The 27,313-nt window shown below is 60.9% G+C and overlaps 3 protein-coding genes across 3 annotated transcripts; 1 reads left to right on the plus strand and 2 right to left on the minus strand.

Annotated features, from left to right (window-relative positions):
* Nucleotides 1–58: 58 nt before the first annotated feature.
* TWNK (twinkle mtDNA helicase) lies at nt 59–5,363 on the minus strand. The gene is made up of 5 exons (XM_009508036.2): nt 3,892–5,363; nt 3,155–3,395; nt 2,387–2,494; nt 1,886–2,027; nt 59–1,226 (listed from the first exon to the last, which is right to left on the minus strand). The coding sequence occupies exons 1-5, from the start codon at nt 5,150–5,152 to the stop codon at nt 969–971; spliced, it is 2,010 nt and encodes a 669-aa protein (XP_009506331.2). The 5' UTR covers nt 5,153–5,363; the 3' UTR covers nt 59–968.
* Nucleotides 5,347–6,350, plus strand: MRPL43 (mitochondrial ribosomal protein L43). The gene is made up of 3 exons (XM_064464024.1): nt 5,347–5,523; nt 5,869–5,975; nt 6,121–6,350. Exons 1-3 carry the CDS (start codon nt 5,393–5,395, stop codon nt 6,333–6,335), a joined length of 453 nt encoding a protein of 150 aa, XP_064320094.1. The 5' UTR covers nt 5,347–5,392; the 3' UTR covers nt 6,336–6,350.
* A 61-nt stretch (nt 6,351–6,411) lies between these two features.
* On the minus strand, nt 6,412–26,030 carry SEMA4G (semaphorin 4G). Its single transcript, XM_064464022.1, has 17 exons — nt 25,872–26,030; nt 14,937–15,177; nt 13,643–13,791; nt 13,019–13,081; nt 12,836–12,934; nt 11,575–11,668; nt 11,229–11,342; nt 10,868–11,031; nt 10,560–10,729; nt 10,252–10,396; nt 9,951–10,173; nt 9,747–9,862; nt 9,250–9,401; nt 9,000–9,061; nt 7,639–8,917; nt 7,307–7,427; nt 6,412–7,221 (listed from the first exon to the last, which is right to left on the minus strand). Exons 2-15 carry the CDS (start codon nt 15,061–15,063, stop codon nt 8,046–8,048), a joined length of 2,550 nt encoding a protein of 849 aa, XP_064320092.1. The 5' UTR covers nt 15,064–15,177; nt 25,872–26,030; the 3' UTR covers nt 6,412–7,221; nt 7,307–7,427; nt 7,639–8,045.
* Between the last annotated feature and the right edge of the window lie 1,283 nt (nt 26,031–27,313).

Below are 27,313 nucleotides of genomic sequence, written 5' to 3' on the forward strand. Positions count from 1 at the left end.
CTGGGGGTCCCCCCGCAGCCCCAGGGGTCCCTCAGTCACCAGGACAGCAGCACAGGAATGGCAATCACAGTTCTGCTTTAATAAAACTAGGAAGGGGAAAAGATTAAAAAAAAAAAAAAACAAAACCAAAGGGATTAGACCAAGAACCAGCCATGGACTCATCCTTCCACAGCAAGGATTGGCCAGGTCACAGTATTTGTTGCCTGCAGCCCAGAGGGCACAAGGGTGGCCACCCCCCCAGCCCAGCAGAGCAAGGCAGGGCTGCTCCCCCAGAGGTATTACTGCTGGTGATGGTTCCCAGAGAAAGGGGCCAGGGAGACCCTGAGCAAAGGGGGCTGGGTTGGGGATGCTGTGGAGGTCCAGATCCTTCCCTCCCACCACGTCCCATGGAAAACAGCACAGCTCTGGGGCAGGAGTCATCCACAATCTCCCAGAATTCCTTCCACCACCTTCCCCTCACTGTCTCCATCCCAGCCAGGATCAAACCCAGAGACCCCACCTGTGACAGGGGTGGGTTCCCACCATGTGTCCCTCTGCACAGTCCCCTCACACGGTCCCTCCCACCAGTGGCAGCCCAGGATTTCGGTTCCATTTTAGACACAACAACCTGCCCCAGGACCAGAGATCCCCAAGTCCTGGGGCTGCAGGTCCCTGACCCCTGTCACCCAGCCCATGCTGACTCTGCTCCTCCACCCTGTGCTCCCAGCACTCAGCACCAGTATGGAGCAGCCAGTGGTTGCCAAAGCACCCTCCCCATGCCGCTTTCCTCTGGGACAAGCCCACTCCTCCTCTCACAGTGGCCCCATGTCTCAGAGATACCGTGCTGGCGGCCAAGAGGCTTGCATGCAGAAGGGCCACAGCGATGTGTGGCTGCTGCTCCTGGGGGAGAGAGGCTGGTGTACCCCAGCCCCACGCTCCCAGCACCAGTCCCCATCCCTCCTGATGACCAAAGAAGAGATCTGCTGGGTTCACAGCTTCTTGGAGGCTCCTGAGCCTCCCTCTGGAGCTTTCTTGGCTAAAAGCGCTTTCTCCTCCTTCATCTTCTTCAGCCTGACCTTGCTTTTGCCAGAGGATGAGAAGGTGAGTGAGGCCTTGCTAAATTCCAGGGGAAAGACGCCCACATCCCCATCGAAGCGGTTCTTGGACACCTGCAGGTAGCGCTTCCCTGGCCCTGTCACCAGCTTACGGTCCTGCAGGATGAGGACGTTGTCGGCTTCCTGGCTGGCCTGGGGGGAAAGGAAAATGTCTCCAGGAGGGTACTGGGGATGCAGCCGGAGTCCCAGGGCTCAGAGGTGCTCACGGCTGCCTGTCCAGCTCCTTCAAGCCCTGTTTCAGGCATCCCAGGCCATAGCAACTCCAGCACCTCTGCAACACCAGCCCCTTGTCTTCCCCCGGGACATCCCAGCGACCCACCAGGCAGGCAGGCTTGAGCTGAAGCCACACCATGCCTTGGGGAAACAAGGGAGCACAGGAGCACCTCTTGCCCACCACTGTAGTGTCGTTCAGCATCACAGCAAAGACACGAGCACTCAAGAGTTCATCCCTCCACCCTCCCTGGCTCCTTTAATTACCTCATACTACATCCTACTCACAGTCAATGAGCATTAATTAACTGCACCAAAAGCCACAACAGAGCTTTAGCTGACAAAGGGTTTGCTCCCTGTCTGCATGTCCCCACCAAGGCCCGGACAAATTGGGACTCCACACAACTTCAGCGGGTGACAGGAGTCCTGGGGATATCCTGCCCTTCACAGCACCTTTCAGGTCCCCAGCAATGACTCAAGGTGCCCACGGGAGCTGGGGACGGCTGCCCAACACATCCCAGCCCTTTCCTGGGAACACGCTGTGCCTGAGGGACAGGAAGGGCCACTCCAGCCCAGCTCACCTTGGCGGAACCGAAGATGGAGGCCGTCTGCAGCTCCTTCTCGTCATCCTCCTTGCGGGGATGGATGACCAGTGTGATGTGGCAGGTGTTGTCTGTGGCAAACTTGCGGAAGGCACCAACAATGTAGTCCTGGGCAGCGAGCCTGCCACGGCAGCGAGAACAGGGTCAGGGGCACTTGCTCAGTGTGGGGGGGCAGCAAGGTGCTGCCAGGCTCAGCCCCACAGCAGGAAGCACCCAGGGGTCTGGGCTTGCTTTCCGTGAGGCAGCCGGGCCCATGCAGGCAAAGGGATGGGGCACAACAGGGGTTGCAGGTAACTGGTTCACCCTTTCCCTCCTCTTCCTCCCCAGGGCAGTGATCGCCCTTCAGTGAAACAGGGCTGCCAGACAAGACTAAGGGGAACACCCTGTGTGGGTCGCCAGCCCTTGCCAAGACACCCGGCAGGGCCAACTAGAGCGATGAGGGTGGCAGAGAAAGGAGGGGGTGGCTTGGAGAAGGGCTACCTGTCCACAGAAAGGTGCTCGTGTCCCATCATGAACTGAAGGTTGTCAACAACCACGTGGGTGATGTCGTACATGTAGACAGCATGCTGCATGGTGTCAATCACCGTCCTGCGTGGGGGGAGACCGGGACCAGCTGGGATCAGCTGAGGTGGGGATGGGGATGCAGAGACAGGGAAAGGCAGAGCTGGGAGGTACCAGGCTGGTTCCCGCTGGGTCCTGGGCACGTCCCATCTCCACATCTCCTCCATTGCAGGATGGGGACAGCCCCATCCCCACAGGTTAAGGGTGGCTGGATCAGGAGGACCCAGCTGCCACCCACACAGCCCCTGCCCACCATCCCATGATCGCCCCAGTATGTGGGGACAGTTGGGGTACATGGGGATGCATGCAGATGCCACAAGGCCTGGTGAACAAAAGGAGCTGGAGGTGGCCATCCTCCCTCCTCAGCAAACAGCAACGCTGCCAGGTGAGCAGGGCATGGGGGGACACATCCTGCCAGGGGCAGAGGCTGGTTTTAGAGCAGCCACCTAGCCCAGGGACAGGTTCCCTCCCTTCACCCCCATGCCAGAAAGAATCTGTCAGTCCCCACAACAGTAGGGATGTGCTGGTTGAGCCACGTGCCAAACCTGGGACTTGACCAGGCCCAGCGTGCCTCCTTCCAGCCCCAAATCCACAACCCACATGGGAGAAGAGCGCTGGTTCCCCAGGGCCCCACAGCACATGCTGTGAAGGGTAAATTCCACCAGGGACAAAGGTGTGGGACCATACTTGATGTTCTGCTGGCCGTGGAAGGTCATGAAGTAGAGTGGGAGGTCCTCGAAGCGGTCAGCCCACTCATCGTACAGCTCCAGCTGGTCCTCCAAGCGTTGGGCGGCAAACTGTGTCAGCATGATCTTGGCCAGGCGGACATTATTGATCTCGAAGCTGCCCCACAGCGTGCACACCCCCTGCATGCACAGGTCCAGTGCATACTCGCTAATAAAGGTTGTCTTCCCGCTGCCTGTCGGGCCTGGCACAAGGACAACAATGGAAGGAATAAGCTGGGGAAGAAAATCTGACCTTCCCTGAATGCGCCAGGGGGTTGTTTAGAGGTGGAAGTGTCAGGGACTAGACTAAGAGTGGCCCATTCACAGCTCTATCACCATAAACAAGCAGTGTCTCATGCCAGGCTGTGTGTGCGGGCACATGCGTGTCACCTCCAGCAGCCAGCAGGTCACTGCAGGGTGCGGGGAAGGGCTGGGCAGCTGGCAGGGGGACACAGAGCGGGCTCAGACAGCAGGAAGCAGATGGGAGCGAGGGGGGGGGAAGGGACACCACACGAGCTCCTGTGCCACCCCAGGCATGGAGCCCATCCTCATTGCATCCAGGCCTCACACACCACGACAGGCTCAGCTGAAGTCATGAGCAGAAAGGGACCAGGAAGACTTGTGAGGCATCATCCCCAGGATGGTGAAGCCACCAAAGAGCCCTCTGCTCCCCCTGTCCACCAGCCATTTGCCCATCACCTGTGAAGATAGTGAGTTCCCCTCTGCGGTGTCCTTTGAGAAGCTTGTTGAGCTCGGGGAAGCGCGCCCACTTGATGCCAGCCACCTGCTCAGTGTTGACCAGCTCCCCAAACACCTCCTCACGCAGCTGCCGGAAGGAAACGATGGATTTGTGGCTGGCTGGCAGGGCGGCACGCAGGATCTTGGTGAGGTTCAGGCCCTGGTTCAAAGCCTCCAAGGGCCGGGGCTGCAGGTCGCCGGGGCGCACCAAGGAGCAGCGCTTGAGGCTCAGCTTGCGAGCAAAGAGCTTGGCAGCTTCCCAGGAGCGCAGGTCCTCACCCAGCCACAGCGTGATGCGCTTGAACTGCTCCAGGTAGGGAAGGAGGGCAGGAGGCAGGCAGGTGGCCCCCCGCGGCAGGGCCAAGCTGGCCACCCCTGTAGCTTGGTGCAGGGCCAGGGCATCCAACTCCCACCCAGTTAAGACCAGCTCTGTGTCTCGGCGACTGATCAGGGGCAGCCCAAAGAGATTGCGATAGGAATCGAAGCGGGGTAGAGTCTCTTCCACGTAAGCTGTTGCATCCCCCTTCTTCTCCACCCTCACGAGCTTGAGGCCTTTCAGGGTTGCATCGCGAGGACTGAACCAGGGGAAGACGAGGGACTTGGTAGTTCTCAGATAACGCACACCAAAGCGTTTCAGGGTGGCGTCTGTCACCAGGGAGATGCCAAACATGTCCTTGGTCTTGTTGATCTCATCCTCGTCCAGCAGCTCCCAGAGCGGCAGAGCCCGGTCCCAAATGCAGCGGGCATCCTCACGAGCCCGTCGTATATCGTCCTCTGGCTCCTCTGAGCTGGGAGGATGTACGCCACGGTGCTGCAGCTCCACGTTGGCCTGGAAGTCCTGCCAGGTGCCCTCCGCCAGGGTGGCTGTGCATAGGAAGCTGCCTGTCATCTTGTCAATGAAAAGCGTGTAAGGGGCACTGGTGGCGGGCGGCGACGGCTGGCTCTCTCGGCCGTTAGTGAAGAGGCTGGGAGTGTGCAAGCAGCTGTAGCCGTCGTGGAAAGGGATGCCCTGGGCCCGCAGGTACTGCCGGATCTCAGTGATGGAGACGGAAGGCACGGGCCCCTCGGGGGAGGGCAACACGTCCTTCTTGTAGCGCCGCTGGGTGAGGCGGCCCGGCGGCCCGGGGCTCAGGGAGGCTCCCTTGCTCCTCGCCCCGCCGCACAGCAGCGGCAGGAGGCGGCCAGCAGCCCTGCAGGGCCGCAGGGGCACTACCGCCGCCATCCTGCCCGCGCCCGCCTCCGCCCGGGCCGCCCCGGCACCCGCCCGGCATCAACGGCGGCCCCGCGGCCCGGCGCCATTCAGACCACCCCGGTCACCCTCCTCACGTGGAGCCCCACGGAGGCCGCCATTACCTGACCCCGCCACCGCTCCCGCACTTCCGGCCGGGGTCGGAAACGGATGTTCTTTCCCTCCCCGCGCTCGGTTCCGGTTCCGGTTCCGGTTGCACGTGAGGGCGGCACCATGACGGGCCGCGGGTCACCCAGCCGGTTCCTGGCAGCCGTCCTGCACAACGGCGTGGGCCGATACGTGCGGCAGCTCCAGCGCCTCCAGCTCCTCTTCAGCCCTACCGCGGCGGATGCCCGCGGCGCCAGGTACCGCCGGAGGTACCCGGCCCGCTGCCGCCTGGGGGGGCGGGGCCTGGTGACCCCTGAACCTGGTGGGGGAGGAGGAGGGGCTGTGACCCGCGAGCTCGTATGCGGTGGGGGAGGGACTTAGGTGAAGGCACTACTGACCCCTGACCTCCAACCCCCCCGCCGCAGGCTTGGTGATGACCTCTGACCTGCAGGCGGCACACCCCCGACCTCTGCACTGTGACCCCCACTCCCGTGGGCGTGGCACTGGGGTGTGACCCCACCCGTGACCTTTGCCCTGGGGACGGGGTGGTCTATGGTGACCTCCACCCTCTGACCCCGGTGGGGCTGACCTCTCTCCCCCAGGCAGTTCGTGGAGGAGGAGGCGCTGGACTTCGCCCGGAGACACCCCGATGTCGTCCTCTACGTCAGCCCCTGCACTGGCCTGGCTCCACGGCTGTTGGCTGAGTACTGTGAGTGCAGGGTCTTGGTGGGGTTTGGGCCAGCCCTGGGCAGGATGGGGAACAGTGGCTGCCCCCTGTGGGGTGCTGTGGGTTTGGGGGGATTGGGGGCAGAGCCTGGCCTAACCCTGCCCCCCGCCCTCCGGCTCTGCCACAGTGAACGGGACGGTGCGGGAGGAGCTCATCGCCAGCAAGACGAGTGAGGAGATCATGCAGTTGGCCACCAAGCTGGCCGGCCAGTCTGGCCTGGACATCATCCGCATCCGCAAGCCCTTCCACACTGACAACCCCAGCGTCCAGGGCCAGTGGCACCCCCTCACCAACAAACCCTCTGTCCTCAACGTCCGGGGCCCATGCCTGCAGCCCCAATAAAGCCTCCACCCCGTGCCTCTGTGTCCACCTGTCCTCCCGCCATCCCGAACCTGTAGAGAGACACCGCCACACCACGTCCAGACAGAGCCGTGTTTATTGCCAGGAGGCATGTGAGCTGTGCACAAGGGGTGCCAGACATGGGCAGGGGCGGTGATGCCCCTTCTTGGGGGAAAGGTGTGCTTGGGGGTGGCTCATCCCCTGCCTTGCAGCAAAAACGGGTAGATGCAGGAGGGGACAGCCCAGGCATCTGGCTCTTGCCTTTTCCCACTAAGCCTCGCTGTTCTGGGGCAGGAGGGCCTGGGCTTTGGACCGTTATGGACCCCTGGGGCTGCCCCTACCCTCCTGACCCCCCTGCAGGGCTGAGCTCTGGGCAGTGTCCTGATCCTGGAGGTGCTGGCGAGGAACACAGAGGGGAGCATGGAACACCCTTCCAGCAATTCTGTCCCTCCCTGGCTTCTCTGGTGTCACCTCCCTGTCCCCGGGGTGTCTCTTTGTCACCCCAGTCCCTCATGTCCCCCCAGGAGGCGGCAGGAGCAGAGGTAGTTGGGGGGATTTAGGGACAGTGGCTGCCCCTGGAAAGTGCTCTGAGGAGTGGGAGGCCCCAGCGGGAGGCAGGCCCTGGCCTGCAGTTGTTCCTCCTTGCTGTGCAAGGACCTTCCCCCTCCCACGTGTCTCACAGGGACGGGGCTGTGCCCAAACTCCAGTTCTCCAACAGCACCACACAGGAGGGCAGAAATGCAGTGCCTGGGGGCTGCTGTGGGCATTGGGGGGATGCAGGTGCTGCACTGGTCCCTTGCCATGCTGCAGGGCATGGTGGTGGCTGCTGGTCCTGCTGCTGGTGCATCCTCCTGCCTGCTGCTGCCTCCTGCTCTTCCCCTGCAGCACCCTGGGGAGAGGGGACAGAGCCCTGTCAGGGGGGTCAGAGGCCCCGAGGGTGCCACCTCCCCAGGGCGCCCAGCCCTGCATTTCACCTTGGGGCGTCCTCGCAGAGGGCATGTGCCGCTCCAGCAGCTGCTCCGGGGCATTCGGGGACGTGGGCTCCTTGCCCAAGCTCCATCCCTCACTGAATCGTCCTCTCCCAGAGAGGAAACCCTGGAGGACACAGACGTGGGAGGGCAGGCTGGGGCTGGCAGCCACTGAGGCCATCCCCTGACAACGCAAGATGTGTCCACAGCCCCTCTCCTGCCTGCGAGCAGGCAGCTGGGGAAACCCCCCACCCTGGCCCCGTGCCGGGAAGGGACCCCCACACCCTGCGAGAGGTGCATGCACCGTGTGGCAGCCCCACTCCCTGCTCCTCACCCACCTCTTAGCAGCCATCCAGCTCCCATGCGCCGAGGGATGCCCAGCAGGGCAGGCTGACTCCGTGCATCCACAACAGCATCTCTCACACCTGGATGGACAGAAACTCTCCCTCCCCCCAGTGTCCACCTTCAGCCAGGTGCCAGCTCCTGCCTCCGGCTCATGGCTGCCGTCAGTGGGTTTTTGTACATAAATAGAGCTTCCAAATTTAAATAGATTCTTTTCCTTTTTTCTGTACAATATGTCTCAAAAGTGTGTGAAAAGCCAAAGGAATGGCCGAGCCCGGGCCTGGCCCAGCTCTGCTTGTCCAGGAGGTAGTTTTGCCTCAATCTTGTAACACTGCTGCCAGGGGGTGGGAGAAGGGGCCGGAGGGGAGGAGGGTCCCACTGGCAGGACCCCCCACCCTGGCCCCTACACAGAGCTCTCGTCCAGCTTCTCCACCAGCTGTGTGTGTTTCCGCTTCTCCAGGATCTTGCTGAGCTCCTCGGTGAAGGACGCAGTGTAGAGCGGCGATGCCAGTGGCTCCTCCTGCTGCTGCAGCAGCATGTAGCTGTTGCCATTCATCTTGCGGAGGACGTTGGGTAGAGCCCCCATGCCATTGGTGAGCTCGGCCGGCAGCGGCGGCGGTGGTGGGGGCACAGCAGCTGGCAGCTCCTTGACCGGGGAGGTGGCAGCCGTGGGTGCCTCACCGGGGATGATCCGCAGGCAGCCATCGGGGTAGGCAAGCTCTTCCTCCTCCTCCTCCTCCTCCTCCTCCTCCTGGTGGCTCTTGCGCAGGCAGTTGGCTGAGACAGTCTGCAGCTCCACGCTACTTGACGGCGGCTCCCCCAGGACATACTTGCCCTTGCGCTTCTCCAGGCAGGACATGTAGAGGAGGATGGCGCTGAGCACTGCGCACAGCACCACCAAGGTGACAATGGCAGAGATGTAAGCCACCTTCATGTCACCAGACACCTGGCTGGCAGCGTAGGGCCGTGGGGCAGCTGTGGGGCCGCGGGGCAGCTCGGGCAGCACAGTGAGGGTGTAGGCGGCCAGCAGCGTCCGGAGACCCCGCTCCTCCCCATAGCAGCGGTACTCGCCGCTGTGCTGGGGCAGCGTGTCCGTCACCAGCAGCCCATCCACCCCCATGCGCAGCCGGTCCTGCCCCGTGCCCAGCACCTCGCTGCCATTCAGCAGCCAGACAGCTCGTGCCAGGTTGGAGCGCTGGTCGCAGGGCAGCAGCACGTCGTCCCCCTGCAGCACCGTCCGGTTCTTCCACAGCAGGGATCCTGCGGGGACACGCACTGCCTTGCACCCCTCCCAGCCACCCTAAGGGATGCCAGACACCGGCATCCCCTGTGGTCTTGAGGGGCAGCACAGACTCACCCCGCCCGGAGCTGCTCCGGCATCCCTTGTTGCCGTTCTGAATGTCCTGCACCAGCCCTGTGCTGCAAGATGCGGGGGGGACTTCAGCTGTACAGCCCCAGCTGACCCACCATTACAGGGTCACAGCCATCAGCAGACCCGCCACTGGGTGCCAGATCCTTGGAGGTGGCACTGGGGTGACTATTCCACGGGGCGATGTGCACCAGCAGGGGCTGGGCAGGTGGAAGGCTCATGGGGAGCCCATCCCTACCTGTTTGCTGTGGCAGTGACGCGGCAGGCCCTGCCGTCCCAGGCACAGTAGGGGTCCCGGGCGAGGATGCAGTCGTAGCAGGAGGTGTATCTGGTGCAGGAGGCCAAGGGCACCTGCAGGATCCCGCTGGCTGCCCCCACATACAGGCTCCTCTGGGGGGAAAGGGCTGGCTTAGCACTGTCCTTGGCACAGTGCAGCTGGCTGTGGGGTGCCCCATGGTGCCCAGAGATCCCAGCCAGCCCCACAGCACAGCTCTCTCACGATGGGGTGCATGGGGAAGGGCCCCAGCTCTGGTCAGTGCTGACAGCTGCCGATAGCGCCTGGCAAGGAGGCGGGGGCCAGGCTGGTCCCTTTCCCCTGCTGGGCTCTGGCATGTATCCTGAGCTGCGGTGAGCCAGGAATCGTGTGTGTCCCCCGTCGCCCAAAGAGCCCAATGGCAGCTTCACAGCACAAACGTGCCCCATGTATGCTGTCCCCCCACTTCTTCCACCCCTCACCTGGACATGGGATATCACCAGGCTCTCCACAGGCTGTGGGTCCCTGAACACCTGCACCTCCTCCACGATGTGTATGCTGGAGCCCACCACCACAGCCTTGTGGATCCAGCCGTCCCCTGGAGAGCAGAGCAGGGTGTCAGGAGGGAGTACAGGGTGTCCCCCCTGCTCAGCAGAGACCTGGAAAACGCCTCATCCCATGCTCACCCGTCCCCATGAAGAGTACATCATAGGAGCGGCCGTCCAGGGCCAGCACCCTGTCCACAGCCAGCCGGCTGTACGCCACGCTTTTCTTCACCAGCAGCGGCTTCTCGTCAACCGGATTCACCTCCTCGAACATGAGCGGGTGCAGCTTGATGAAGTCCAGGACACTGTTGGGCAGGTCCTGGGAGGAGTTGTAGCCCTTCTTGCGGGAGTCGTCCGTGATGCACTGCCCAGGAGAGTCAGGGGTCAGGGGGGGAATGTGGCTGCCCTGCGACCCCCCTGACCCATGCCCTTGCACACTCACGGAGCCGGGCCGGGGCTCGGGCACCGCACCGTTGTAGAGGGACCACTTGCGAGCTGAATCCTGGTATTCCATGTAGGAACCCTCAAAGGCACTCTGCACCTCTGTGATGTTGTAGCGGCACACAGCTGAGGCCTCCATGGTCCTCCTGGGGGGCAAAGCCCTACCTGAGCCCAGGCAGAGACACAGGTGCTCCCTACCAACACACCCCCAGGTGCTCAGCACCCGCCTGCACATCCCCTCAAGCATCTCTGGTCCCCCCAGCACCACAGACTTTTAGCCCCAGCCATTTTGGCTGCTATCCCACTCACCACTGCACTGAGAGGGTGAAGGCGGCGTAGAAGACAGTGCTGGTCCAGCCGCCCCCATCCAGGCTGCAGACACTGCGCAGCACCTCGTAGTAGGGGATGTAGCAGACCAGGCGCGCCTTCATGAAGGACGTCCACTTACGCTGCAGGATCTTCTTCCCCCCCACATCGCTCTAGGAGGGTGCAGGGAGCATTTCTGGTGGGGGTGTGTGTCCCCCTCTGCCCGTGCCTCAGTTTCCCCCAAGATGCAGCATGCAGCCCTGGGGCTGGGAGGAGCAGCGTTTGCTCCCTGTGGCTGGGGACATGCCTACCTTGCAGACACGGGCCACCCGGGCCACTCGGGCCACCTGGCTCTTGTCAAAGGATGTGGTCTCCTCAGCTGCCCGCTCCATGAAGAAGTAGTAGATTTTGTCATCATCACCTACATGGCTGTCCTTGCTCTCCCGGACCAGCACGGAGGCCACAAACTCGGCATCTGGGGGATGTGGAATGAGAGGTAGAAATTGGGGACCCACCACAGGATGGCGGATCCCTCCCTGCCTTGGTTTCCTCTCTTGGCAAACCATGCGGGACCCCAGGGCCACCCCCCACCCCTGCTCCACACTCCCCGAGCCTATGCATGGCATCCCACGGCCCGTGACTCCAGCCCCAGGGGGAACAGGGACATCTCACCATTCAGCCAGTGCAGTGGGGACTCCTCCGTCTTCAGCAGCCGCTGATGCAGGTTCCTCCGGATGTCGGGGAGGCTCCGAAACTCATAGCGCGTGGCCGTGTACAAGCCACCGTCTGGGCAGGGCAGGCACCCGTCAGCATGGCCCTGGACTCCGGGGACAGCCCCAAAAGCCACCAGCATCCCCGTGCCCCAGGCAGAGGAGGAGGAGGACCAAGTCCTGGCTAGCTAAGGCCCCTGGATGCAGAGCCCACCCAGCTGGGGACCCACAGTGGTGGCACTGGGGATGGGGCCAGGGTTGATGGCATCCCACACGTCCCCACCAGCCCTGGGAAAGGTGCTGCTTACCCACGATGAGGCCGGTGTAGCCACGGGCGGGGTCATATGGGCACTTCTCTTTGCCTTCCTCAAAGTGGGATGGTAATGTGAACCTGTTGGCATCCTTGAGGGGGACAGAGGACTGGCTTAGACAGGAGGGGACATGTCTAAAAGCCTGCCAGCCCCAGGCTCTTTGTGGAGGCTGCTAGAGGGGATGAAGCAATGCCCATGGATATGCCCTTCTCTGAGCAAGACAAACCTCCCAGCATCCTCCAGCTGGTCAGAAACCATATGGACAGCCAGAACCCCCAGCCAAGAGCAAGGAGCTCAGGGGGGAAAGGAAGTCCTGGCACCCCACTTTGTCATCGTGTGGGCACCGGGCAGGACCTGGCCAGCACAGCTTATGTTCCTGGGCTGTGCCTGGCCAGCAGATGCTGCACAGCCAGGCTTGGTCCCCCCAGGTGACATCCTCATCATGGCAGGAGTTATTTTCTTTGAGGTTTGTAGTTCAAAGTGCGTCAAATAATGATGGGGCCCCTTCCAGCTCAGCGGCTCCTCTGCCTGACTCCCAGGGCGTGCAATGGCCAAACCGGACCAGCGGCACAGCTGTGGGAATGGGCACAGCCCCTCCAGGGCTCCCTGGCCATGCTGGGGACACAGCCCCAGGCCCCTTTGCCCCCAGCTCAGGGAATGAGGTGGGCAAAGGGCAGCTGAGTCACCAAGGAGCCACCGCGTGGCGGTGAAAGTCCCGCTGTCAGGGGACACGGCTGCCCCCAGCCACTCTGCCATGAGTCACAGCCATGCAGGGACCACGTCCTGGCCCAGGAAATCCCTGGGGAGGAGCTGCTGAGTCAGCCCTGTCACCAGCACCCTCCATGGGCACACTTGCCACCAGCCAGTCTGCAGCCCCTGCTTTGAGAAGGGACCCTGCACCAGCAGGGGCTGGGGACCAGCTCCAGTGTTGGCACGTCCCACCCTGCCGTCCCTGCTAAGCCCACGTGTCCCCCACGTGGCACCGACCCACCCCAGCCATCTCGCTATGGGGTCAGAGTCTATCCCCGGTGTCAGGGTGGGGACTTTGGGTGTCTGAGTCATGGTGGCTGCGTCCCCAGAATGACCCACCCCAGCCTGGGGGTCACTCACCTCCCCCTGAGCTGGGGAGGAGCTGGGACAGGGGCAGAAAGGGAGTGGGGCTGCGGGTGGACATGGTGGAGAGGACAGGGGCTGCGCCACCCCGGGGTGACATGGTGGCAGGGGACTGGTGACAGCTGAGGGGCCGAGCGTAACTCACAATGGTGGCACAGAGCGGGTGGAAGGCGTAGGTCCCGCAGGCGTAGAGGTGGGTGCTGTTCAGCCTCTGCAGAAACCTCACGTGGTTGAAGCACTCAGTCTGCAGAGAGGGAGGACAGGCGTTTCAAGCTAGGGAAAGTGGAGGCGGCCCTCCCGGCACATGGCACCCACCCACTGGCTCTACCTTGTTGTTTTTGCCCTTCTGCAGGCAGTCCATCTGCTTCTCTGGGGAGGCTTCCCAGTGGATCTGCAAGGGGAAGAGGGACTGCCACTGCATGACTGCCCATCACTGCGTGGTCCCCCCGTCACTGCAGGCTCCAGCCTCTGCCAGAGCTGTCAGAGATGCTGAAATCCTCTCTTTTACTTAGAGAGAGGATGGCTACTCAGAGCATGAGATGGCAGCCTGCCTGAGTCCTCCCAGCCTGGGGCGAGAGCGGTCCCACAGTCCGACCTGAGGGCAGAAACCCCAGAGCACCTGCAGGAGCCTGGAGGATTTTGGGGTGTCTTTCTCAGGGGGAGCAGAGGGGTGTGCTTCCTCTGCCCCTCATCCTACCAGGGTGTCCCTGAAGCAGGCAGCTTTAAGCCTGTGGATGTCTCCCACCGCTGTCCCCACTCTGCCTGGCTGGGGAGAAGGACCAGGCATCCACAGGGGACCTGGGGACAGACCTGGGGTCAGCACCACCAGGCAAGACCTGAGATGGCGAGCGGGAGGATAAGCAGGGATAGGCTGGCCACGATTTGGGCGGGGACCAGGCAGCGCAGGACAGGAGAGGACAAGCAGCCGGCAGTGGGCAGAGGCCAGGCTCACCGTGCGGTGGGAGCCGTCGGCCACGTCACTGGAGTTGAGGGCGAAGATGGCTCCCCTGGCGCCCACGTAGAGGATGCCCCGGTTGTCCTCCAGCAGCAGGGTGCTGTAGTTGAGGGTGTGCATGCTGAAGCGCCGGACGCCCCACAGCTCTGCAAAGGGAACAGGGGGCTAAGGGAGGACTCTGGGGCAGGCCTGGCGTGAGGTACTGGGGAAGAGACAGAGGATGGAGCCAGAAGCAGGCACAAAGGCACCCACCGAGGTTGTCAGGTAGACGGTACTGGGTGCCAGCAGTTACAGCAGGAGAAAAGGAAGAGGGGAGGTTTGGTAGGAGGCAAAAGGCACTAATTGTGCTCAGGCTCACAGGGGAAATTTCTCTCCGCTAATTAAAATGGCAGCTCAGGGATGGGAGCTGCAACATCCGTGCCCAGCACGGACCTGCCATGCTGTTTGAGGAACCACTGGAGGAAGCAAAAACATGCTGGCAGCAACCCTGGCTCTGAACTGAACCCAGCCAGCCCAAAAGGAAGGATCCAAACTGAACCAAAACTGCCATGCAAGGGGAGGGTTTCTGCTACGAGGCTGGGTGCTCCCTGCTCACCAAGCTGGAGAAACCATTGCTGAGAGGTGGGACTCAGCCCTGGCCAGAGGGGTCTCAAGCCAGCCTTGGACCCTCCCACCACAGGAGGAGAAAAGTCCTGTGGGGCTTGGGACCCTGGAGGCAGCTGGGGAGGAAATTACACCACTGAAAGGAGGCATTGCTTGGGGAGAAAAGGGCACCCCAGGTGCAAATGAAACCCTCTCCTGCCACCGACTGCTGAGCTGAGCTTCACTAACGAGGTCAACGAAGTCATGTGGATGCCCATGGCACGATGACACTGTGGTGCTGGCTGACACCACAGAGGCTGGAGGCCAAGAGCCCAGCGGCAATTAGAGAAAATCATGGAAGAAAGCTCTCTGATGACTATTTGGGCCATAAAAGCCCAGCCTGAGCGTGATGCCCAGCTCAGCACACCCTCCAAGGCTCTCTGCACATCCTTGTTCCCCCTGGCTTTTGGGGAGATGCCTTTGCCCTGTTCCATCCCTCAGAGCACATCAACTGTGCCCAATGCCAGACAGCCATGTGGGCTCCAATTTCTGGAGCCTAGGGGACCGGAGGCCCCCCTGTAGCCACCCCCCATGCTGAGTCCCCCACTCTGGGTGGCTGTTGAAGGCTGGACACAGTAACAATGCACCAAACCCAGTGTTGGCAAGATCCCAAACCTCACCGCCACCACCAAGACCTGCACCCCCTTACCATCAAAGGTGACTGTTGTCCTGGGGGTGGCATCCAGGTCGGTGGCAGACCGCTGTGATGAATAGCCCACCGCCACCGTTGCCGCCACGAAGAGAGCCGTCAGGAGATGGGCTGTGCCTCTGCTCATCTTCCCACTCCCTCACTGAGGGCAGCCACCCAGCCCACTGCTGCCGGGCCAGCACAGCTGTTCGTCAGGATGAGGTCCCCAGATCCCCGGGAAGGGGACGGCCACCAAACCCTCCTGAAACACAGAGCACCGGATCAGACGCTCCCACTACCCTCAGCACCTCACAAGCAAGCAGGCTTGGGAGGGAGCTGGCTGCGCTTATGCATGGACACCTGACCGGGCATGGCCTCAGCCTGGGGATGGCTTCAGGGAAAAGCAAACCTTCATTGGCCAAAGGGGAAACTGAGGCATGGCACAAGGTGTCGAGCCTGCAGCCAGCACAGGGCAGGGAGGGGAGTGTGAGCAGAGTTACCCCCTGCAGCATCCCCCCGACTCAGCGTTCGCTCCATTGCAGTAGCAACAGCTACTGCTGAGTGCTTGGTTTGGTTGCTCGGAGGCCCATTTTCCTCCAGGTCTGCTCCAGGCTCCTCCCTCCTTTGGTCCCAGCCATCTCCTCCTGCAGCTCCCCCTGACTGAAGGATATGCTTCAGCAGAGCCACCTGATCCCCTACTGCATTTTCACACCCGAAAAGCAGGCCTATTTACCCCCAAAAGCAGAGAGCGGGGTTTGGGGCCAAGCCCCTCCGCAGGTCTCTTGGCACATTGGGGTACCCCAAGCCCGGCTCCCCAGAGCAGCTGCGGCAGGATGGGCAGTGGGGTGGCTCTTGGGGAGCCCAAGGGCACGGCTGGCCATCTCCTGCCATGCAAGATACATGTCCCTGAAGTTTTGCCCCTCCTGAAATGACAGGACTCCTGAGGACAGAGGTGTGGGGAAGGATGCTTCAGGCATGCAGCAATACAGGGTGAAGGAAAACTCATACAGGAGCCACTTGGCATCTTCATCAAGTCTTTTCAAGCAAGAACAGCTTTTCCCTGGAGTTTTTTTCCATGAGATTTCAATTTCTCTTTCAACCCAAGCTACCTTGAAGCTCAGCATCTACCTTGGCTCTCACTTTCATGCATCCAATCATTCCCAAATAAACCCCTGCCTCTCCCAGCTGTGTTGAGAAAAGCCACTGGTTCATTTTGCAGGTGCTAAGGAGGAAGGAGACGACTGGGTATCTCTGAGCATGACAGCTCCCCATAAGCAACCAGCACCTATACATTTGCTTAGGGGGTCTTTTTATATATATATAAACCAAATACCTGGCCCTGTAGAGAAGCTGTTCAAACACACTTGCTGCAGACAGTTTCCCCAAAGCAAATACCTCACTGGGGTCTCAGGCAGAGGGGAGGTAAAACCAAAGCAAACCGAAAGTGAAAAGGGCTTTGAGGCTGAAAAAGAGAAGCGAGGGGCTGGATGTGGGATCCAGCCATAGTCCTGGAGCTTGCATTAAACTGCAGTTTCCTTTGAGAGGGGTTCACACCCAGACCTTGCTCCTGCTCTGGCCACTGTCCTGGAGCATCCCGGGAATGGGGTAGCGGGGAGATGTCCCCCTCTGCTCCCTCCTGCCTTGCTGCCCCCAGGCGCTGGCCTAATGCAGAGCACCCATAGAGCACCCAACCTCAGGAGCAGGCAGGGTGCTGCCTGCAGGGTTGAGCTCCCCAGAGGGCAGAGGATGGCGACCCAGAGCATCCTCCTTCCAAGGAACTCCTGTTCCCAGGACAAGTCCTGTCCAGACTGAGGGTCTGCCTGCAAGCAATTGGCCTGGCAGGGCGATGCAAGGCAGGTGAGTGGAGATGAAATTCAACAGGAAACAAGTTGGTTTGATGGCACCATGTCTGGCATGAGCCAAACCCGCCAAGCTTTTTAGGCAATGCAAGCAGCAGGGTCACATCTGGAGCACCAAAGCACCTGAAAGCACTCAGGCCAGCCTCATGCTGACACCACTCCATCCCACCAGCAGAACTGGGACCGCCACAGCAGCTGCAGGGACCATTTCCCGGACGTCTGCACAGGGACATGAGCCCAGAACTGCACACAAGCAACAAGAGCTGCTGGGCACCTGGGCTGGAAAAGCAGAGGGGAAGAGAAACCTTTTCACAACAATGAAAACAACACTCTCTAATAAACGAGTAACAGCCCTGTGAGCTGCCTGCATGCTGCCAGGTGTCCTCACCTTATCTCACCCGAACAAACAAGCAAGCCCTGAACTTTGCCTGCTGCCAGCTCCAGCAGGAGTGTGGCTGGGCAGAGGCAGGGATGCTGTTTATCGCAGGGCAAGCCCAGTGCTGTGTGCCAGCCCCAGCTAACATTTAACCAGTATGAGCACTGAGCCAGCGGGGGGACGGGACGGGACGACAAAAATAATAAATTAAGCCGTGGAGCTGTGCAGGGTTCCCAGCCAGGCTGGGGCAGTGGGGAACAGCCTCCCCTGCCGCCACGGCCGGGCTCCTCTGATTTTTCCAGGGGAGCAGCTACGTTCATTTCCAAAGGTTCCTTCACCCATGATCAGATGCAACTTTGTCCTAAAGGACATTTAATAAGTTAGCTGTAAAAGCCAGTTAATATTTTACTTGAAGGGAAAGGCTACTCTGAGCTTCTCTTTTTATTTTTATTTTTCATACCTAGGGTTGAGGAGAGAGCAAGAAGGAACTGAAACCATCCTTGGCCTCACTCAAACTGTCACCCCATGCTGCAACCACACCAAACCCCCTGAAACCCATCATCTCCATCCCATCTCCAGGAGTAAGCTCCCAAGCCCCTCAGCACTTCATCTACTTCCTAGTGTAGGAGGGGGCTGACATAAGACCCAAAATACGGCCGCAGCTCCCACCCCGGCTGGTGACACTGAAGGAGCAGGGTGGTGGAGGCAGGATCTGGCTGCAGGGCTGACAGCCTCCCCAAGAGCGGGGCGAAGCCAGGAATCATCTGCTCTAATTGCAATGTGCAACATCCACAGGGGCCAAAGCCCACTCTCCTACTGCCGGCTACTGGGGCTCCTGTGGGATGCACCCACAGCTCCCAGCACAGAGCCAGGCGAGCCAGACCCAGGCACCAGCTCCTGCCAGTGGGACAGGTTTGCTGGTCCCTGGGGAATGCCAGGAAAGCAGCAGGGCGGCAGAGCCGTGCAGGCATGTGTGAGCCCACAGGGGAGTGAGCGAGCGAGCCCCGGTCAGGTCTGACTGGGTTTACTGGGTCACAACGGAAGCTGTGCAAGTGTGACTGTGCCAGCCTCAGCCTCCCACCGTCAGCCGGCCAGCACAGCACACCCAAACGAGCCAGCCCAGTCAGCATCTCCTTAAAATTCCCACGACCAGCGTCTCTGGAGGTGCAAAAAGCATTTGATGAGTGAATTTCCCAGCAGCAGATCTCACCACCCTGGATCCAGCCAAAGAAACCAGCCATGCCATGAAGCCGCCGCACCCCTTGATGGCCACTGTGCCAGGCGCTTCTGCCGGCCACAGCGGCTCCTTCCCACTGACCTGTGGTCATGAAAGCCACGAGGCAGCAACACCTGGGAGCAAGAGCCAGCTGCAAGCCACAGTGAGGGGAAGCTGTGCTGACAGTGGGGCTGGCAAATACAGAAGGATCTCAGCTGGGATCTTATGGGTCCCCCCTGACTGTTTGCTCGATGGCACAGCCAGAAACCAATGCCAGCTTTTTAATTTAAAGGGCACCCAGAAGAAAGGATGGAAATGCCGGGTGGGAGCAGCCCTTCTCTGGCTCACCCCCAGCATCCATCCTGGACAGCGGGACAGAGATTTGCAGAGCAGGATCAGACGCTTCCCCATCCTGCTGCTCCATGGACAGCTTGTGGTTGCTCCACTGAGCTCTAGTAAAGCCCAGGCAGGCTCCTGAAATGGCTGCCAGACCCTTCTCCCCTCCTTGTGGGCTGCCCCTTGGCATCATGCACTCCTACAAGCAAGCGCTGCTGGCTTCTCAGTGGGGGCCAGGACTTCCAGTAGGTCTCTTCCAGGTTACAGGCTCGCAAAATAGCCTTAAAACTCCCAGCAGGGACTGCACCAGGAGCCACTGTTTATGCCTTGCTTTTTTACAGCAGCCCAGCCCAAGTCCTCCAAACCCCGCACGGCCAATTCAGCTTTACTCATCGGGGCCAAGCACAGCATGTGACCCCCCCCAGATCCCTTGGCTCCCCTGCCACTCTCTTCCCCAGCATGTTCCCACTGGCCCAGCACCATTTTAACCCCCAGGGTCCTGAGCAAGTTGCCTTCAGGTTCAGCTGAAACAGCCTGACCTATTCCTGGCGTGGCGGGGCTGGGGGGAGAGGTGCCTGCCCCCGGGAATGAGGCGGGGAGAGCTCCCAGCTCCCAGGCGTGGGAATGAGCCAAGGAATTACGGGAGGAGAGCCATCCAGCGAGAGGCGAGCCTGGCCCCTGCCTGGCTGCGAGTGCATGTGGCACATTTTGGGCCCCCCTTTCCCAGAGCCGGCAAACCTTGGGTGGGAAATCCTGCGAGATGCGGGAATAGGAGCCGGGATGGAGGTTGCCAGGCAACTTTAATTCAGCCCTTGACGAACTTCCAGCACTTTGCTTCTGCTGTGGAGCCCAACCAGCAAATGATAAAACATCAGATCCGCCTTGAGCCCATGGTGGCCATCCGTCTGTCCATCGCAGGGGCTTGCTTATGGCCTTGTGCCCAGGGTGCCCTGCAAGGCGATGGGAGCCCCCCTGGGAGCACCCCTGAGGGCCAGCCCAGGATGAGCTGCCCTTCGTGGCAGAGATCTGCAGGAGCAGGATTTGACCCACGGGACTGGGCTGGCGCTACCGCACGGATATTTCTCAACCAGCCGGGATTTTTGTCAACAACAGCAAGAAAAAAATGCTAACTTGCTGAAAGCCCTCCAGGAAGAGGGGATCCATGCTGGGTTTGGGGGCTGGGGACAGGGTGGGAAGGAGCACAGTGACCTCCCGGGAGCCCCTTGCTGAGTTTGTTTTAGTTGCTTTCTTTAAACAAAACCACGCTCGACCCTGAGGTGCTTCAGTGGACACGCACAAGGGATTTAGTGATTCAGGAAGCAAACATATCCCTCCTTTACCCAAATTTGGGATTAGGGCACAGCAAAGGGGAGGGAGAGCGGCGACACTGGATCCTCTCAAGGAGCATCCTGCCCCAGTCCTGCCACAAAGCCCCCACGTGTGGCACAGCCACAGGGGAGCCAGGGGTGTGGGCTACGGGCACTGGCGGGCCGTGGGAACGAGCTCTGAATTCCCCCAGCACGGCACAGCCCCCACCCGCTGCCGGCAGAGCCCAGCGCATCCGGCAGAGGAGAGCACCCAGCTCTGATCCTGCCAACGTCACGGCAGGGAAGAGGCCCATGAAAGAGCAAAGTGATGGATGGGAGAGTGAGCGGGGCCGGCCGGAGACGTGGGCCTGTTTAAGGGGCACTAGTGCTGGTGGGAGCCAGACAGCTAAACATCCCTCTAAACATCAGACAAGCTGATCCCTCGGCAATAAAACTAACAGCCGCCTAATTTGCCGTGCTGGCCCCCCAGCACCATGCCTTTATCTCCATCCCCCTGCAGCATCCCTCCGGGGGACGCTGCCTGCTCAGGGAGGGACAGGGACCAGCCATGGTGTCCCCCTGCACGGCTGCAGGGATTGTGGAGTTTTAGCTGCTCCTCAGTTCCCCTTTTTCACTGCTCTTACAAGAACTTGTTCCTCTCCTCCACCAGGTCAGGAACGACACGGGACAGGAGGTTCAAAGGCACTGCCAGGCAGCAACAGAGCTCACTGCCAAGTCCCTGTGACAGCTCTCCTGCCATTCCCATCCAAACCCACCAAAAAAAAACCCAACTGAGAAAATAAGGAAAGCCACTCCGGCCTGTGCCATGGCCAGGAACCACCTGCCCGCAGCTGCCTGCCAGGCGAGGGGATGGCTCCTCTCCAGCAGCTCCCGGGGCACCGCAAGCAGACGGCAAGAGCACAGTGCCCAGGATGGCATGACAGTGCTCCTCCACTCCCCATCCATATGGAAAAACCACCAATGCTGGCCATCAGTCAAAAGAGCTCCTTGCCTGGCTCCATTGCCCCAAAAGCCTTGCTCAGAGCTGGCCCAGGAGGGAAGGGTGGAAGGAGGGGAGGCTGAAGGGCAAACCCTTGCAGCTTGGCAGCAGAATCAGGAGCATTAAGGGATGCCCCAGCCAGCCCGGACCCAGTACCCCTGGGCAGGGTAGCAAAACTCCCCTTGCAAGAGCAACTCCCTGCGTGCTGGAGGCTCTTTGGCTCTTGCAAGCCAGCAGTGAGGACACAGTCCCCATGGCTTTTCTCTCCCATCCAGCACGTCTCCACCCGCAGAAACCCCACAGAAGCAGCTCTGGGCTGACCCCGCAGGATCCAGCACCTGAGAGCCCAGCCAGGAGCCGTGCAGGAACCAGGAAGTGAAACCAGAGGATGCCAAAGATGTGGTGGCCTGACTCCGACTTCACCCCACCGCCAGCCCGCCCCCATGTCCGGGCCACAGGTGAAGCAGAGTGCGGCTGCTGAGCACCGGGATGCAGGGTGCAGACCTGTGGCACACAGGACAGTGCGGTAGAGACCCCCGGGGCTCCCACCTCCTCCATCACAGGGAAGAGAGATGCTCAGCACTAGTGGTGTCACCCCCAAACCCCAACATTTTCCGTCCTTTCCTGCCTCTGCTGCAGCAGGCCAGGCTTCGCCGCTTGCCAGCAGCCCTCAGCGGCCCGGATGGACAGACAGCAGGACAGATGGACGGACAGCCCTCCACATCACAGCAAAGTTTCCCAGCAAGGGGGCATTTGCATCCAAGTGGCTCAGCGCTGGATGCAATCTGCAATTCAGCCTTCAAAGGCATTGTGGCTGAAGCACATTGTCTCCATGGCAGAAGCAGGAAAATAATTGTAGAATTAAATTCCCAGGAACAATTAGAAAGAAAATGAGAAAAAATCCCAATCCTAAATGTAAACGGACATTTCAGAGACAGCAGATTTCGGGGCTTTTTGACATATTTAAATCCATTTGCTCGTTCCCGTGGCTGTGCTGTGTCTCATTTCACTGGGCTCATACAATGCAAGACAAGGAATTAACTTGGGTGTTTGTTTAGAGCCGGTTTGTCTTCCAGTTTTTTTCCAAAGCCAGGTCTGAGTTTCAAAGACGTTTCTTGGCAATGCCCAGGGTTCCCACCGTCAGCATGGCGCAGGGCTTCCCCGAGGGCAAACCGAGGCTCAGAAATCCTGCATGACCTGGGGTCCCCTCAGAAGCGGGGGCAGGAGCTGGAGCACAACCTAGCTCGCCTCGCCTTCTGCCACAAGCCTGTCCCTCTCCCTTTTATTTATTCCAAAGATAAACTGTTTTCCTTTCAAAAGTCCAACAAAACCAGATGACAGGAGAGGTTTTATGGCTTCCAACTTTAATAACCTCTTCTTGTTTTCTTTGCTTTACCTCCAACAAAGCTTCAAATTTGGGGTCAGACTCAATTTGATATTTAACTTTGTGTTCAAAACAGCACGGCGCAATGCAGGAGAACCTGGTCTTTCCCACAGCCATTTGCATACCGCCAGCTTTGCTGCCCCAAAATCAGCTCCCCACCTTATTTGCACAGGCTGGGCTTTACAACAGGCAAATGAGAGAGCCTTCTATCAGCTAACGGGAGGTGGGGTTGTACGTTGGGGGAGCTTTTAAGCAACAAGACGAGCAGAAGCTGGAGCACACCCTGAATCACCAAGCTGTGTCCCCGCACTGGTCGGTAACATGGTGCCTGAAACCCTTGCCTTCCTTTGGCTCTGGACAGCAGAGCTCGAGCCCAGGAGGAATGGAGGGGTGGGTTTGGTGATGACCTTGCTACAGCAAAGCCCTTGTGCTTGTAAATCACCAGGAGCGGTGGCACAGCCAGGTTGGGACGGACAGCAGTGGCAGTATTTCCTCCTGAAGCGCCAGGGGGGCAGGGAGCTCTCACCTTTGAACAGGAACAGGCGGCCACACGACACCCACTGCAGCAGCCAGCCACTGCCTGGGGGGGGCTTTCACAGCAGGGGAACATAAACTCTGGGGGCATTGTCTCCCCCCCCCCGATCCCCAAGAGGCAGTGGGTCCCCCCACCAAACCACCCATCACACGATCTGCTTCCCAACAAGTCCCGTCACGATGCCAAGCAGAGCCAGCGGGCAAGAGGAGGGAGGGAAATTCCCCGCACGCAGCGAGGCAAGGCTGGCACTGAGTCTCCACTGCACCCTCCACTGCCCTCCTGCACGTGGTGCTGGCAGAGCTCCCCCTTGCCAGCCCTTCCGAGCACACCTGGATGCTTTTTCCCAGCACGTGACCCGCCAGATTTGCTGAATAAACCTTCAGGCTTCAGCAAACCCACTGAATTCCTGGCAGGGAAAGTGGTGAAAGGTTCAAACAGATGTTGGAGAAGGTGGCGGCTAGGGGGAGAACAAGTCTATGACACAAAGCCCTCATCTGCAGAAACCGAAAGGATTGGTGGGGTTGGGGATTTTTTCTCCCCTCCGGTTGCAACACAAAAATAAAGTTAAGATTGCGGCATCCTGGGGGGGGGGGCAGCTCCCTGCCCCTCATCCCTCTGGGCAGAGCGACCCCGGCCAAACCGAGACAAAGCAGAGATGTGTCCCGCAGGATATGCGCGCAGCATCACTGCAGCCATACCACCGGGCTTCGGGGTTCAGGCGGGGGCTCCCAGCCCGTGCCTGCCACAGAGGAGGCAAAGCAGCCTCCTGCGGTGGTAGGCCAACTAGCACAAAAAATGCCATTGTTATTAATAATTTCCCTGCCTGTGGGGGAATCTCCACTTCCCATCCATTTTGGGCAGTCTCTTAGCCTTTGGAGACTGATTTTCTTAGCACCTGAAGAGCCCTTTCATGGCTCCTCCTCCCACTTCATGCTCTCAGTTTTAAAGGCCAGGCACAAGTCACTGCCCCTGCATCCTGGTGGGGAGGGCAAAGCGAGCCCCAAATCCCAGAGCTGCCTGGCTGGAGAGCAGGTCCCTTCTACTATCGGATCAGCAGATACAAAGCTCAACCTCAGTGCAGACAAGCCCCTAGCACAAGCCAGTCCGCCCCACCTGGGAGCATCCACAGCCCCCCCCAGCAATGCATCCCAAGGGATCAATCCCAAGGAGGCAGGGCTCAGACAAGCCCTGTCCCACGGCCCCCGGCCTCCCGAGGGGAAGGGGGGCAGGCAGGGATTGCACTGGACCACCTCCATCAGTTTAGTATCTGTCCCAGCTGGCTGAAACACCAGCTACCTCCAGGTAACACGCAGCCTCCTCAAATACCACCAGCAGTCCCCGACCCTGCAGACCCCTGATTCCCCCCCAGTCTACTGGGAAGGGTGGGGGAGGGGCTGTATCTAGCCCTCCCCCCAGGAGCTGGCGCCCAGTCTGGCTGCAATTCCTACCATCGCCTTCCCTCACCCCCTTGGCATGTCCCCCTGTCACTCCCCTCAGGTCCCCCAGCCCCGCCTCACCCCACACCCCAAACCCGTCCCCAAAGCAAGCTACCTGCACCACCACCAGATCCTGCAAGTCCCCACCTCCCCTCCAGCTTGTCACCCCCAAATCCTCACCTACACCAGACCTCCCCTGAACCCCTCTCCATCCTGATCCCAAGGCTCTGCCCCCGTTTCCCTAAGGCATCATCCCCTGGTCTTTGACACCAGCAGGTCAGACCCCTGCTCCTCCTCCTCCTCCGGACCCTGCTTGTGCGCCCAGTACTCCAGGCCCTGCCTGTGCCTGCAGCACCTGCACCCAGCGCCCCAGACCCTGCCTGTGGACTCAGCACCCAGATCCGGCGCCCCAAACCCTGCCTGCAGACCTACACCTGGACCCAGACCCAGCACCCCAGGCCCTACCAAGGAACTCAACACCCAGAACCAGCACCCCAGATCCTGCCTGTGGACTCAGCACCTGGACCCAGCACCCCCAATTCGGCCTGTGGACCCGGACCGAGACCCAGCAGCCCAAACCCACCACCCCCAACCCCGCCTGCAGATTCAGCGCTCCAGCTCAGCACCTCCGACCCTGCCTGCGCCTGCAGCACCCGGACCCAGCAACCAGACCCAGCTTTCCGGATCCTGCCTGGAGACGCGACGCCCGGCCCCAGCCCCCCCCCCCGGCCCTGCCCGCGGACCCGGACCCAGCACCCCGACCCTGCACCTGGCCGGCGGCTGTCCCCACTCGCGTCTCCCCGGCACTTGCCTGGTGGGCTCCGTCGCTGCTCGGTTCGGCGGCCCGGCACGTCCCGGCCCGGCCCGGCGCAGCCCGGCTGTGCGCGGCCCCGCCGTGCCGTGCCGTGCCGTACCGAGCCGTGCCGAGCCGAGCCGCCCGCACCGCCCCGCCCCGCCCCCTGCCGGCCTCGGCCCCGGTGCGCGGAGGCTCCGGGAGGCCGCGGTGCCCGACTCCGGCCCGCAGCCAGGCGGAGGAGGAGGAGGAGGAGGAGGAGGATGGCAGGGGCGGCAGGGAGGGGAGCCGGGGCTGGCTCCCCCTGCCTGCGTTGCGTCTCCCCAGCAAATGCTGGGAGGCAGGTGGTAGCGCTGCCCCGGGCAGAGCCCCGGCGGGTAGAGGTGCTGCCGTGCAGCCCCCCAGGCCCAGGGACGGTCACTGCCCGGCACGTGGGGCGGGCTGGGAGGGGAGGGGGTATCACAGCACGGGCAGTTTGGGTTACACAGCCCCCAAAAAAGGCCCCTGGCAGCCCTTTGCAAGGCCAGGGAGGTAAAGGGCTGGTAACTTGGGCTTGTGATTATAAAAAAGCGTTACCGAATGCAGATAAGCATCATCCCACTCTGCCAGCAGAGCACAGGTGGTGTCACCGCACCACAGCCACCCTGCCGGTGCCCCGCTGAGGCTCCTCGCTCCCCAAACCCACCTCCGCTCCTCGCATCCCACATCACACACCTGACCGGGGCACTGTGCCCCATCTTCACCCTCCGATAACACATGCCGCCTCGTTTAGTCTGCATTTACCCATGGTAGAAGCTTGTTTCGAAACATGGGCAGGCAATTGTTTCTCTAGGGCCCTGTGTGGAGCCTTTTTGTCCTGGGTGGCTTCTGCGGCTCCTCCCCACAGGCAGGAGCTGCCAGGTTCAGGCCTGTGTTTGCTTTCCTTTCGCAAGCTTTCAGCGCCTGGCCAGCCCTCCCTCCTCACCCGGCGCAGGAGGTGGCAGGCCTCCCGAAAGCAAAACCCCCGAGTGCTGTATGTAATCAGCAGGTTGGATCTAGGGCAACTGGAAATCAGCTGGAGCAGGAGGTGGGGAGATGCTGTACCTGCGCACGCCGGATTACAGCTCCTGAAGCTGGCAGGGTGGCCAGGTGCTGCCAGCCCATAGTTACAAAGCCATGCAGTCCCTAGTGCCAGCACCCATGCCCCCGGGCGCTGGCTCAGCCCCTCCACTCCACACCAAACCCCCACAAGGGGTGAGGTCCCATCTCTGGGAAGGGGACAAGGGACCCCCTGGCCCTGCACCCTGCAGACCCAGAGCTGGATGCATGGCAGGGCTTAGTGCTGAGTGGTATGTGTTGAAGTTGCTGAGCATCATCCAGGGATGAGGGTAAGCCCTGGCTGAGCCCTCCCCACCACCTACACCTTTAACCTGGGAAGGGCAGTAGGGGCAGGGTGCTGCTGTGGGGAGCCCAGCTGACATACCACTTTCAGGGCCTCTAAGCGCCAGGGTCCTGCCTCCTAAAAACACTGTGGGTGGGAGGGAGAGCAGCAGAGGCTTGAATCCTCCCAGTCCCCATGCACTGATAGGACTCAGCCAAAGAGGGACCAACCTGGGTGCTCCTGTGGAGGGGGTGGCTCCCATCACCCTCATGTATGCTCACCAAGCAGCCACCACCCCCTCGCGCAGCAAGAGATGCCGGGACCTCTTCACTGTCCCCACTCTCAGGGACCCCAGGGGAGCAAATCAGAGATGCTACCCACCTCCTCCAGAGCTCCCTGTCCTCCAGTCCTCCCTCCCTCACCTCCTGTATGTTCCAGCGGCTAATTACCATTTCCTCCCGTCCTTGGGCAAAACCCCAGCGTCTCCTCCACGCCTCGCCGTGCCTCGCCTCTCCGCCCACCCTGCGGAAATGCCCACGCACCAGGAGCCAGTCTCACCCTCAGTCCTGCCCAGCCAGACCCAGAACACTGCGCGGGCAGCAGGATGGCAGGGTGAAGCAGCAGGCGCTGCCTGCAAGGCAGGGATGCTTTTGGCTAGCCTGTCTTACCTAGAGATGAGGGGCTTGGGTGCTGTGAGGTGGCTGGTCCCCCACAGCCGGCTCTGAACCCCATCACCTGCCTTAGCAGAGGTGCAGCTGGAGTCTGCGGAGCCAGTTATGGGGAGAACAGGTCCATG

The sequence above is a fragment of the Phalacrocorax carbo genome, chromosome 12, assembly GCF_963921805.1.
Source record: "Phalacrocorax carbo chromosome 12, bPhaCar2.1, whole genome shotgun sequence".
NCBI lineage: Eukaryota > Metazoa > Chordata > Aves > Suliformes > Phalacrocoracidae > Phalacrocorax > Phalacrocorax carbo.